At 45.2% G+C, this 14,733-nt stretch overlaps 1 protein-coding gene across 2 annotated transcripts in view; it reads right to left on the reverse strand.

Annotated features, from left to right (window-relative positions):
- The window catches only part of LOC144512286 (uncharacterized), a 21,382-nt gene extending 10,214 nt beyond the window's left edge, over positions 1-11,168 (reverse strand). For both annotated transcript variants that reach the window (XM_078242949.1, XM_078242948.1), the window contains exons 1-13: positions 10,291-11,168; positions 9,103-9,257; positions 8,693-8,779; positions 8,450-8,600; positions 8,110-8,271; positions 7,909-8,018; positions 5,888-5,999; positions 5,710-5,738; positions 4,756-4,847; positions 4,279-4,393; positions 3,947-4,117; positions 3,566-3,636; positions 499-666 (exon numbers count right to left, since the gene is read on the reverse strand). In XM_078242949.1, coding sequence (XP_078099075.1) covers positions 499-666; positions 3,566-3,636; positions 3,947-4,117; positions 4,279-4,393; positions 4,756-4,847; positions 5,710-5,738; positions 5,888-5,999; positions 7,909-8,018; positions 8,110-8,271; positions 8,450-8,573 — 1,154 coding nt within the window. In that variant the 5' untranslated portion in view covers positions 8,574-8,600; positions 8,693-8,779; positions 9,103-9,257; positions 10,291-11,168. The remainder of the gene's footprint in view (positions 1-498; positions 667-3,565; positions 3,637-3,946; positions 4,118-4,278; positions 4,394-4,755; positions 4,848-5,709; positions 5,739-5,887; positions 6,000-7,908; positions 8,019-8,109; positions 8,272-8,449; positions 8,601-8,692; positions 8,780-9,102; positions 9,258-10,290) is intronic.
- Positions 11,169-14,733: the final 3,565 nt, after the last annotated feature.

The raw sequence follows: 14,733 nt of genomic DNA on the forward strand, positions 1-14,733 counted from the left end.
GTGTGCGTGTGTGTCAGGTGTCTGTGTGTGTGTGTGTGTCTGTGTCCGTGTGTGTGTGTGTGTATGTCGTCTCGTGTGTGTGTGCGTGTGTGTGTCTGTGTGTGTGTGTCTGTGTGTGTGTGTCGTGTAGTGTCTGTGTGTGTGTGTCTGTGTGTGTGTGTCAGTGTGTGTGTGTCGTGTGTGTGTCTGTGTGTGTCTATGTGTGTGTGTGTCTGTGTGTGTGTGTGTGTCTGTGTGTCTGTGTGTGTCTGTGTGTGTGTCTGTGTGTGTGTGTCTGTGTGTGTGTGTGTGTGTGTGTGTCTGTGTGTGTCTGTGTGTGTCTGTGTGTGTCTGTGTGTGTGTCAGTGTGTGTGTGTCTGTGTGTCTGTGTGTGTCTGTGTGTGTGTCAGTGTGTGTGTGTCTGTGTGTCTGTGTGTGTCTGTGTGTGTGTCTGTGTGTGTGTGTGTGTGTGTGTGTGTGTGTGTGTCTGTCAGTGTGTGTGTCTGTGTGTGTGTGTACCTGAAGGCTCTGACGTGCTTCATCAGTCGGAGCCAGAGGAAGATGATGGTGATAGAGAACAGACGGAGACTGGCGGTGTGAAGAGAGGCGGACGGACGGAAGACGTCGGCCATGTGGACGCCAAACGCCACCGCCAGCAGAGAGTACACCAGCCAATCAAACACGTTCCTGACACACACACACACACACACACACACACACACACACACACACACACACACACGCTCAATGCTCGTTCCATTTCTAACAAAACTTTTATTCTCAACGAGCTTTTTACCAGTGAGAATATGGATTTTATATTCCTTACAGAGACGTGGCAAAGGGAAAATGAGTTTGTTCACTTAAATGAGCTCTGTCCTGTTGGCTGCTCTGTTAGTGGGACGCCCCGCATGGCACGCCGCGGGGGTGGGCTTGCTGCTGTGCATCGTGACAGATTCATATGTAGAGCCATAAACTTCTTTCCTCTTTTGAATCACAGATGCTCAAAGTAGGTTCTTTTAACACTTTTTACAGTGTGTGGATTTACCGTCCTCCCGGCCCAGCAAGCGTCTTTCTTACTGATTTTACTGACTGCCTATCATCTATCATCAAACTGGAAAAGGTCTTAATTATTGGGGACTTTAACCTGCATATTGATGATTATACATGTAAGACAGCTGCTGATCTCCTTTCTATCACAGACTCTTTTAATATTACTCAACATGTTACTGGACCTACACACATTAAGGGTCACCCCTGGACCTTGTCTTCTCTCTTGGTCTAGATATAGCAAATGCACGTGTGGAAGATGTACTTGTGAGAGATCATAGCTGTGTGTTCTTTGACATTAACTTTCCTCTTGAGCCTCCGCCCCTGAGAATTAGGGCTCAAAGGCGGATTATTAATCATGATGCTGCTGAGAGGTTCTCTGCCTTGTTCGACCCATGTTCTCTGTTGGGATGCAGTGATGCAGATGTGTTTATCCAGTCTTTTAACACTCAGTGTTTAACAATTTTAGCTAAAGTAGCACCAGTTAAATCAAGCATTATCCCTCATAAAAAATCTTGTCCTTGGATTGATGAAGCAATCCAAAGTTTTAGGAGAAATTGTAGAAAAGTTGAACGTCTCTGGAAAACTACTAAACTTGTGGTTCATAGGATTCACCTTAAAGAACTGAGGGTTACTTTAAACGAGATGCTGAGAAAGGCCAGAACTTGTTTCTTTTCTCAGCTTATATCCTCGAATAAGCACAATCCCAGAATCTTATTTGACACCATTAATGCTTTAGTGTCTCCTTCTGGCCCTCAAGCAACTGTGTCTTCTAAATCGGACTGTGATGAATTCCTCCACTTCTTTGTAAATAAGATCAGAGATGTTAGGGCAACATCTTACCATCACTTCCTCAGAACTCTGCCTGTGACTTGTCTCCTGCTCATTTTTGGTCCACTTTTAAACCTGTGACATTACATGACATCACCTCTCTGCTACAGACTTTGAAACCCTCATCTTGTCCTATGGATGTTGTCCCTACTGTGCTATTTGTACAAGCTTTTGACTCCATTGGCCCTTGTTCTGTTGAGATGCTAAATACTTCACTTAACTGGTGTCGTTCCTAGCATTTTTAAAAAAAAATTAAAATTTAAAATTTTTATGCTGTCGTTAAGCCTGTACTTAAAAAACCCACGTTCGATCCACTTCAACCTAAGAACTACAGACCAATATCAAAACTACCATTCATGTCAAAAATATTAGAAAAAGTTGTAGCAGAGCAACTCACCCTTTTCTTAGAGAAGCACGAGCTGTTTGATAAATTCCAGTCTGGTTTCCGTAAAAGGCATTCTACGGAAACTGGACTTCTTAAAGTTTCTAGTGATATTATGATGTCAGCTGATTCAAAGGATTTTACAGTTTTGGTCCTATTGGACCTTTCTTCTGCGTTTGACACTATCAATCATAACATTATGATAAATAGACTTCGTGATCTGGTTGGGATGTCTGGATCAGTTTTAAAATGGTTCTCATCCTACCTTTCTGGTAGAAGTTTTAGTGTTAATGTGAATCAGATATTGTCTGAAACTGCAGATCCAACTGTACTGCTCGTTTAAGGAAACTGAGTTCTCTAAACTGTCATCTTTAATAAACTGTTTGACTAGTAACAAACAGTGGTTATGTGATAACTTTCTGCTTCTGAACTCAGATAAAAAACTCAGATTATCGCCCCTGAAAGTCGTATCCCTGAGATAAACAGCATATTGGGGACTTAGGCTCGTCTGTCCAGCCGAGTCTCAGGAGCTTGATTCAGCTAAGTCGTTGGATCACCACTCTAAATTATTAGTTAGGAACTGTTTCTTCCAACTGAGAAATATTTCTAAGTTAAGAACACTTGTGACTAAGGATGAATTAGAGATGATCATTTCTTCACGTTTAGATTACTGTAACAGTCTTTTTACCTGTCTGAGTAAGAAGGAGCTTTACCGTCTCCAGGCTGTTCAGAACTCTGCTGCAAGGCTTTTAACTCACATTAACTAAAGAGCCCACATCACGCCTGTTTTAGCTTCACTTCACTGGTTACCAGTCCAGTATAGAATTCACTTTAAAATCCTGGTCATTACTTTCAGAGCCATGCACGGTCAAGTTCCTTCATACATCTCTGATTTGATACAGCTACATACCCCTACCCGTAGTCTGAGATCATTAGGTCAGAGGCTATTAGTGGTTCCCCACACTCATTCTAAAACTAGAGGGGACCGGTCATCCCCAGCAGTGGCTCCTAGAGGCTGGGGATGACTTGCCTCTCCGCTACGTTGGGTGGATTCTGTCGAATCTTTTAAAAAGCAGCTGAAGACTCTGCTGTCCAAGCAGGCTTTTACTGAGTCGAGGGGCTTTCATGGCTGTCTCTTATGTTTTCTATTTGTATTTCAATTTGCTTGTATTGTGACTTCTTGTGTTGTATTGCATTTTATTGTGAAGCACTTTGTGATTTTTATCTGTGAAAGGTGCTATATAAATAAACTTTACTTACACATTATTTCAAGAAAAAGTCGGAATATTTTAACAAAAGAAATCTTTAAAAGTGAAATTGTGTTACCACAGATCTCGGCTGTAGCTTCCTCTCATCCTGTGAATCTGTTTGTTCTGATCCAAAAGGAAAACTCTCTCCTGTACACACACACACACACACACACACACACACACACACACACACACACACACACACACACACACACACACACACACACACACACACACACACACACACACACACACACACACACACACAGGTAAACACACTCACACACACACACACACACACACATGCGCGCACACACACACACAGACACACACACACACACACACACACACACACACACACACACACATCCCCAGACACTTATAACAGATGTTTTTATGCTAAGCTAAGCTAACAGAAAGAAAGGCAGGCTATCTTCAGTAAACCTGTTTTTCAGACCTGAGGCCACATGGGATGTGAGCAGTGCAGGTCGTCATGGAGACGGCGCTGGGCCCAGCGGCGCCAGAGGCGGAGCTTCCTGCGAGAGCGCCGAATGTCCTGCACCTCCCTCCGCACCTCCTCCAGAGTCAACAGGAGCGCTAGGACCACCAGGAGGACACGCCCCCAGTCCTGGGACAGACAGACAGGTGTCAGACAGACAGGTAACAGACAGACAGGTGTCAGACAGACAGGTAGAGACAGACAGGTGTCAGACAGACAGGTAGAGACAGACAGGTAACAAATAGACAGGTAGAGACAGACAGGTAAGGACAGACAGACAGACAGGTCACCTGGGGCAGGATGTAGCGATGAGTTGAGTCTCGGGAGACAGAAACAGAGATGGCGACCGTTGTCCAGAAGACGTTGAACAGGAAGTTGAGGATAAGGAGAAGCCACGCCCCCAACCTGGCAGACAGACAGGCAGACAGACAGACAGACAGACAGAGACAGAGAAAGAGACAGAGAGAGAGAGAGACAGAGACACACAGACACACACACACACACACACACAGACACACACACAGATAGACAGACAGACAGACAGAGAGAGAGAGAGACAGAGAGACACACAGACAGACAGGTAGACAGACAGACAGACAGAGAGACAAACAGACAGACACACACACACACACAGACAGACAGACAGACAGACAGACAGACAGACAGACACACAGCCAGACAGACAGGTAGAGCAGTGAGAGAACTTTTTGGAAGCTAAATGATATGTAATGATTTAAACTAATCCAAACAATCAGAGTGGCGTTTACCTGCCGTACAGTTTCCATTTGACCTGGATCAGTTTGAGAAACACGGGATTCATGATGAGGTCCAGTTTCCCCTGCTGCACCACCACCTCCAGCTGATCCCAAAGGAACCATAACATCACTATAACATCACCATAACATCACTATGACATCACCTTAACATTACCATAACATCACCATAACATCACCATAACATCACCATAACATCACCATAACGTCACTATAACGTCACTATAACGTCACTATAACGTCACCATAACGTCACCATGACATCTCTATAACATCACCTTAACATCACCATAACATCATCATAACATCACCATTACATCACCATAACATCACCATAACACCACTATAACATCACCGTAATATCACCATAACATCACCATTACATCACCATAACACCACTGTAACACCACTGTAACACCACCGTAACATCACCGTAACATCACCATAACATCAACATAACATCACCATAACATCAACATAACATCACCATAACATCACCGTAACATCACCATAACACCACTATAACATCACCATAACATCACCATAACATCATCATAACATCACCATAACATCACTATAACACCACCATAACATCACCATAACATCACTATAACATCACCATAACATCATCATAACATCACCATAACATCACTATAACATCACCATAACATCACCATAACACCACTATAACATCACCATAACATCACCATAACATCACTATAACATCACTATAACATCACCATAACATCACCATAACATCACTATAACATCACTATAACCACTACCACCAGCTGATCCCAAATCATCTGTTCATATTTAGGTTGGTTCGATCTGAAACCATACTGCTATTACAACCCTTTACACAATACTTTTAGCTACTATTTGTACTGTTTAGTCTGTACTTTTAGCTACTATTTCAGCCTCTTATACAATAAAAACAGAACTTACTGGAGAAGTCGGCTCACTGACGACTGCATCTACAAAATAAGACAGGTAGAGTCAGACAGACAGGTAGAGTCAGGAGTCAGACAGACAGGACAGCCCTGTATTATCAGTGGTAGTACTGTCTGTAAAACCCATCTATAGTCTATATAGTATTATGGTTCTGCAATAGTAGCGGTGTTACCTTGCGGGGGGGTACCAGGTGAGTGTGGTTCTGGTTCCAGCAGGTTCAGGTAGTAATACTGCTGTCTGGTCGTTCTGTCCGTCACATGGAACTGGGTTAGCGCCAGCCGGGCCTGAACACAACATATACCCAAGTTCACCACAACACAAGGATACCATGTCCACCACAACACCAGGATACCACGTTCACCAGGATACCACGTTCACCACAACACCAGGATACCACGTTCACCAGGATTCCACGTTCACCACAATACCAGGATACCACGTTCACTAGGATACCACGTTAACCACAACACCAGGATACCACGTTCACCACAACACCAGGATACCACGTTCACCACAACACCAGGATACCACGTTCACCACAACACCAGGATACCACGTTCACCACAACACCAGGATACCACGTTCAGCACAACACCAGAATACCACGTTCAACAGGATACCACGTTCACCAGGATACCACGTTCACCACACCACCAGGATACCACGTTCACCAGGATACCACGTTCACCACAACACCAGGATACTCACGTTCACTAGGATACCACGTTAACCACAACACCAGGATACCACGTTCACCACAACACCAGGATACCACGTTCAACAGGATACCACGTTCACCAGGATACCACGTTCACCACACCACCAGGATACCACGTTCACCAGGATACCACGTTCACCACAACACCAGGATACTCACGTTCAACACAATACCAGGATACCCACGTTCACCACAACACCAGGATACCACGTTCACCACAACACCAGGATACTCACGTTCAACACAATACCAGGATACCACGTTCACCACAACACCAGGATACCACGTTAATCACAACAACAGGATACCATGTTCACCACAACACCAGGATACCCACGTTCACCACAACACCAGGATACCACGTTCACCAGGATACCACGTTAATCACAACAACAGGATACCATGTTAATCACAACACCAGGATACCCACGTTCACCACAACACCAGGATACCCACGTTCACCACAACACCAGGATACCATGTTAATCACAACACCAGGATACAACGTTCACCAGGATACCACGTCCACCACAACAGAGGATACCACGTTCATCACAACACCAGGATACAACGTTCACCAGGATACCACGTCCACCACAACAGAGGATACCACATCCACCACAACACCAGGATACAACGTTCACCACAACACCAGGATACAACGTTCACCACAACACCAGGATAACCACGTTCACCACAACACCAGGATAACCACGTTCACCACAACAACAGGATACCACGTTCACCACAACACCAGGATACCATGTTAATCACAACACCAGGATACCACGTTCACCACAACACCAGGATACCCACGTTCACCACAACACCAGGATACCATGTTAATCACAACACCAGGATACCACGTTCACCACAACACCAGGATACCACGTTCACCACAATACCAGGATACCCACGTTCACCACAACACCAGGATACCATGTTAATCACAACACCAGGATACCATGTTCACCACAACAACAGGATACCACGTTCACCACAACACCAGGATACCATGTTAATCACAACACCAGGATACCACGTTCACCACAATACCAGGATACCCACGTTCACCACAACCACAGGATACCACGTTCACCACAACACCAGGATACCACGTTCACCACAATACCAGGATACCCACGTTCACCACAACCACAGGATACCACGTTCACCACAACACCAGGATACCATGTTCACCACAACAACAGGATACCACGTTCACCACAACACCAGGATACCACGTTCACCACAACAACAGGATACCTGGATATATTTTAGAGACCAAACAACTAGGAAGATCATCAGTTGCAGCTTTACTATATTTTATTCTACTCTGCTGACAATCTATTCTTTTTACAACATGATCTGAGTTCAAATGTAAATATCTTGAGTGATTTTTAATCATTTCTTTTTTCTTTGGACCAATCACAGCCCTGTTATCTGTCAGTGGGCAGAACATCTGTTATATTTACCACTGGACTCATCCGACCAATCAGAGCAGTTATACAGAGCTGTCCATCAGTGTCCATCATGCCGGCCTTCGCCCCGAGCTCCAACAGCAGCCGAGCTGCTTCACTGCGATCTGAAAACACACAGACGAGTTACGCTAAGTTGTGACTTAGTAAGGTCTGTAAGGATGTCAACAGTGATGTCAGTGATGAGGTCATTAGTACCCAGGTTGGCGGCGAGCTGCAGCGGTGTTCTGCGTTTGTAGTCAGTGCAGCTGATGGAGACCCCGGCCCGCAGCAGCAGCCGGATGCTGCCGACTGCGTCGTTCTTAGCAGCGAAGTGAAGAGGAGTCTGCTGGTCCAGAAGAGTCCGAGCCTCTGGGTCAGCTACAACACACACACACACACACACACACACACACACACACACACGCACGCACACACGCATACACACAGACACACATGCATGCACACATACGTAAGAATTGTGAGGCCAGCAGCTGGCAGGAAAGGCCTGTTTCTGCTTTCCTTCTGACATTTCTGGTATCATTTAACACAGGAGCACCTTTCCGGTCCAGCAGGAACTGAACCATGTCCTGGTAGTCCAACGCTGACGCCACGTGAAGGGCCGTGACACCAAACTGATCCGGCCGGTTCAGGTCTGAACCCCGGTCCAGAAAGAACCGCATCACGTCTATGCTCCACGCCCGGGAGATCTGAACACACACCAGCGTTATTGGGTCAAATCAAACTTATGTTTTCACGATATTTACATAAATAACATGTTGAGTTTAAAACAAAGACTGACCTCATGCAGGACGGTTTGTCCGTATCTGTCGGAGCAGTTTGGATCGGCTCCGTCTGAGATCACTTCATCCAGAAAGTCCAGGTCCACCTGCACACACACACACACACACACACACACACACACACACACACACACACACACACACACACACACACACACACACACACACACACACACACACACACACAATAATGTTATGACTTTTCTTCAACAAACTAAACTTTGTTTGGTTAATTTAAACCATGAACCCCGGTCTCCTGGGTGAGAGCTAAATATAGGTCAGAACTACTACGGACATAAATATAGGTCAGAACTACTACGACCACTAGAGGGCTCCACCTCTACAGTCCTAAATACAGGTCAGAATGATGCTGAAACAGTTTTTCGGGAGGAAGGTCTCCCGGAGTCACCTGGTCGGTGTCCCGGTCGGTCGCAGCCAGCTGTACGAAGTGACTCAGCAGTTTCTGATTCAGATGTTGATTGTTATTTGATGAGTCGGTTTCGTCTCTCTGAAGTTCTTCGTCTTCCTCGGCCAGACCTCTGAACTTTGTCTCCCTCGGCACACCTGCAGAGGAATGATACCGTTTGGTCAGAGGTTTCTCCACAGCCCTGTCACATCAACCCCGTATGCTGTACTGGACGACCTCGCCAACCCCCAAATTCCACCAGCTGCGCCTCGGTTTGTTTCTGTCCTCCGCCACGCGCCATACCCAACACGTTCTCACAGCCATCTCGTAAAATACGGACGTTTGGTCCGGTGCCTTTGTCGTTCTCATTGACGCTAAAAGTCTCCTTTAGAGCTATAAGTAAACGCGCTTGGTCGGGACTATTGCCGTCCCTTTAGAGCTATAAGTAAACGCGATTGGTCGGGACTATTGACGTCCCTTTAGAGCTATAAGTAAACGTGCTTGGTCGGGACTATTGCCGTACCTTTAGCGCTATAAGTAAACGTGCTTGGTCGGGACTATTGCCGTTTTTCTCCTGGGCTTCATTGACATTCTGCACTAAAACATCAGGTAGGGGACCTCGGGACAACGGCTCATCAGATGGGGGTCCGGGGTCTGGACCATTGCTTGGACCACTGCTTTTCAGAACAATCACGTGTTTATTAAGCTAGTACAGGGTTTCTCAAAGTCTGGACCAAGGTCCACATTGGGACCTAGCAGCAAGTCCATCTGGACTGCCCCAGACGTCGTCTTATAAATACAAAATCATATCTTTTTTGGGGGGCTTTTCTGCCTTTAATCTGCCAGGAGAGAAAGGAGAGAGAGGTGGGGAGACATGCAGGAAATCATCAGAAGTTGGATTCGAACCGTGGACCTCTGCATCGAGGCATAAACCTCTCAGTATATGTGCGCCCGCTCTACCCACTGAACCAACCCGGCCACCAAGACAATCATTTAGTTAGTGATGTTGAATATAACAGTGTTACGGACCGTAGCTGATCCATAATCCGTTCGGCACGCACTGTGGATTAATGGCAGAGTTTAACCATCAGAGAGTGAAATAGGGTTTAACTGCTGCTGGTATTTGATTAGGGCGCAGCAGACCCAGGCTGGGAATCACTGCTCCAATCACATCTCAGGATTCTGGGTCACCTGACAGCTTTCGTCTGCTCTGCTTCCAACGGCTGCAGGAGTACGACGCCCAGCGAGCTGCCGACTTCACCGCTCCCGATGGCAAGGACCGGGACGCCTGGAGACACAACAGACATGTTATATTATAATAACAGACATGATATTATAATATCATGTCTGTTATTATGATAATGTGGGTCTTGTTTCCTCTGGATAGTGTATGTTTCTGGGATGATTGTGTAGGTTCTGTTTCCTGTTTTATTTTGGTAGTCTAGTTTTCTGTCTTGTCTTGTCTAGTTTTGCTTCCTGTGTTTTCCCACCTGTCTGATTGTCTTGCCCCGCCCTGATGTGTTTCACCTGTTGTATCCAAGGGGGGAAGCTTCTCCTCGGACCGCAAGCCTCCAATGGCACCATTTTGATGCTAATAAGCCATCACCTCCCGTTAGCATCCCGTTAGCATCCCATTGACTCCCATTCATTCTGACGTCACTTTGACAGAGAATACCTTTACATCTGAAGTGTTTAAAGACTCTATTTGTCCGTTGTTTATTTCTAAAGAAACACGACAATGTATAAAAGGCTCCATTACCTTGTAGCTCACGTTATGGCTCCGTAGCAGACGTTTTTTTAACAATAGGCTAACGATTGGGTCATAACCATGAGACTTCCTGTCTCATAGTAGAGAAATACCCTTTGTCTCGTGTCAGATCATTTTGCCTGGTCAGTTTGTTCCTGTCAGTGTGTTTCACTCATGTGCCTGCATTGAAAATCATTTTTGCATTATGAGTTTTTCGCTGTAAGTCTGTTCCAGTCTCTGTTTTTGTTAACACCCTGTTCCTCGTGTCTTTTCATCGTTTCGGTCATTAGTTTTTTGCCTGCTCCTTTTGGACTCCCTGTGTTGTTTCTGCCTGCTCCATTTTTGGATCTCCTTTGGTTTGCTCCCTGTTTTTGTGTTTAATAAATCCTCGAGCTCATTACTCCTTTGCCTGCTCTCTGCGTTTGGGTCCTCAAATTCCCCGCCTCATGACACATGATATTATAATATCATGTCTGTTGTTATATTACTATTAAATAAAAAATAAAAAATAAACTATTATTATTGTTATGTTACATGTTAATCCTTAATTATGCATCACGTTTTCTTAAAAAATGCGATGGAATATGCGGGATATTTATGCAATTTTATGCGATGAAATTGCGGGAACTTGCAAAAACTGCGGTTTCATCGCGGTTTCATCGTGGTTTCATCGTGGCGTCATCGCGGCTTCATCGTGGTTTCATCGCGGTTTCATCGTGGCTTCATCGTGGCTTCATCGCGGGGTCATCGTGGTTTAATCGTGGCGTCATCGTGGCTTCATCGCGGTTTCATCGTGGCTTCATCGTGGCGTCATCGTGGCTTCATCGTGGCTTCATCGCGGCGTCATCGTGGTTTCATCGTGGCTTCATCGTGGCTTCATCGTGGTTTCATCGTGGCGTCATCGTGGCTTCATCGTGGGGTCATCGTGGCTTCATCGCGGTTTCATCGTGGCTTCATCGTGGCTTCATCGCGGCGTCATCGTGGTTTCATCGTGGCTTCATCGTGGTTTCATCGCGGGGTCATCGTGGCTTCATCGTGGCTTCATCGTGGCTTCATCGCGGGCTCATCGTGGCTTCATCGCGGGGTCATCGTGGCTTCATCGCGGGGTTTGCAGATTTTCGATGATGTTCACGTCACATAATTACATCACTTCATAATGTTCCCATGGCAACAGGGGAAACAGCTGCTCTTGTGTGAAGTAAACGCAACATTTTTCAAATTTCTGCTAAGATATTTGGGACTTTGTTGCAATGAAAACGTGGGGATTATGACATCATGCAAGCCCCGCATATTTTGCGTGGAAATTGGCAATTTATGCGGCAAAAGTGCGGCGTATTTGAAAAAATGCGGCACCCGAAATAAAAATGCAGACTTTGGCTGATTATGCATTGAATTATGAGATCACATAATCAGGTTTTTCTGGAGGGACTGTTCTACTCTTCTCTACACCTAATTCGGACCACAACCAGCACTACATTTCTCTTTACTACATTTCAGCATTTAAATTCTTCCTTATTCAAATATATTGCGCTATGCTTGTTCAACATCACCATCTAGTCCACACTTCGCACTAATCTCTACGTCATTTCAGCAGTTAACATTCACTGCTGGTTTTTTTCATGTATACTGTGTTATTCATGTTTCTACCTCACTACCTAGACTAATATTTGCACTAATTGTATATTGACTCCTTACTAGTTTCAGCATTTTTACTGATCCTCATCACTAACTGGACTACATCTTGCACCAACGGTCTTACTTCTCAGCCCTCATAGAGACTATCTATTTATATATACTGCGTTATGACTAATAATTTTTTTGCACTAACTGTATTCTGACTCTTTACTACATCTCAGCATTGTTATAGATTGTCTTTTTCATGTATATTATGTTATCACCATACCACTTTTGCATATCCATCGACTTACTTTACACCTCACTTTGTACCGGCTTGAACTGCCTACTTAATCTGTACCTTTGTAGCCCATTGTATTCTGTTTTCTTGTACTATGTTGAATGTGAAACTGTATGTTGTCTTGTACACTTACGCTTGTCTTGACCAGGTCGCCGTTGTAAATGAGAACCTGTTCTCAACGGCCTACCTGGTTCAATAAAGGTTAAATCAATTAAAAATAAATTTAAAAAATGATGTTCCTGTCTGCAGTGTGTCTCTTTAGAAAAAGTAAAGTTTATAATCTCCACCCGGCTGAGCCTACCAGAATACTGAAACAAAAACTGTACAGCAGCCGGTTCTGGTTCTGACCTGGTCTGTGTTTCTGCTTCCGGTCATATCCAGCTCCAGCCCGGGGTTCTCCAGTCCAAGGTTCTGCAGCCCCAGGTTCTGCAGCCTGGGGATCTGCAGGCCAGGGTTCTCCAGCCCCAGGTTCTCCAGTCTGGGGTTCTCCATGCCCAGGTTCTCCAGCCCAAGGTTCTCCAGCCCGGGGTTCTCCATGCCCAGGTTCTCCAGCCCAAGGTTCTCCAGTCCGGGGTTCTCCATGCCCAGGTTCTCCAGCCCCAGGTTCTCCAGCCCCAGGTTCTCCAGCCCGGGGTTCTGCAGCCCGGCCCGACTTTGCCTCTTCATCCTGCTTCTGTCCAGCCTGACAGAAATGTTCCAGGTTCTGTTCTAGATCCTCGGTGAAGAAATCAGTCTGGATCTGTCTCTGTCTTTACCTCGCTGTTATACAAAACACACTCGAGGACGGAGACGCTTATCAGCTGCTGCCCTGCTCAAAGGTTTATGGTCCATCTTATCAGAGGGTGGAGGACCAGGGGGCGGGACTTCAGTTTACCAGTTTGGGTCCGCCCAGGTCAAGGTCCAGATATATATATATATATATATATATATATATATATATATATGTATGTATGTATATGTATATGTATGTAAACACAAAAGTTTTAGGCAGGTATGAAAAGTATTAATAGTTTATTTTCATCAATTAACAAAATGCAGTGAATGAACAGAAGAGAAATCTAAATCAAATCAATATTTGGTGTGACCACCCTTTGCCTTCAACACAGCATCAATTCTTCTAGGTCCACTTGCACAAAGTTTTAGAAGGAACTCGGCTGGTAGGTTGTTCCAAACATCTTGGAGAACTAACCACAGATCGTCTGTGGATGGAGGCTTCCTCAAATCCTTCTGTCTCTTCATGTAATCTCAGACAGACTCCATGATGCTGAGACCAGGGCTCTGTGGGGGCCATGCCATCACTTCCAGGACTTCTTGTTCTTCTTTGCGCTGAAGACAGTTCCTAATGACCTTGGATGTATGTTTGAGCTCATTGTCCTGCTGCAGGACATCTTCTCCACACAGTAGATGGGCGTAGCTGGGTCCCACTGGTTTCTGCCAGTTTTGAGCTGATGGCCCTGCTGGACATCTTCCCATTTCGAAGGGAAATAAGCTTGATGTGTTTTTCATCTCCTGCACTAAGTTTCCTTGGCCGACCACTGCGTTCCCTGACTTTTTGCAAGTGTACCTAGAAGAATTGATGCTGGTTTAAAGGCAAAGGGTGGTAACACCAAATATTGATGTGATTTAGATGTTTTTTTGGTCGCTTACTTTGCATTTTGTAAATTGATAAAAATAAACAATCATTTATATTTTGAATAGCTGGTTTGATTTGCATTGAGAGATGATTTTATGGAAAGTACCCCATGTCAATCTCTAGGTATGGTGAAGGGGGGGGGGGTATGGTGAAGGGTATGTGATGATGGGGGGTATGGTGAAGGGTATGTGATGATGGGGGGGGTATGTGATGATGTGGGGGGTATGGTGAAGGGTATGTGATGATGTGGGGTATAGTAAAGGGTATGTGATGATGGGGGGGTATGGTGAAGGGTATGTGATGATGTGGGGGGGTATAGTGAAGGGTATGTGATGATGG

This window comes from Sander vitreus, chromosome 23 (assembly GCF_031162955.1).
Source record: "Sander vitreus isolate 19-12246 chromosome 23, sanVit1, whole genome shotgun sequence".
NCBI classification, from domain to species: domain Eukaryota; kingdom Metazoa; phylum Chordata; class Actinopteri; order Perciformes; family Percidae; genus Sander; species Sander vitreus.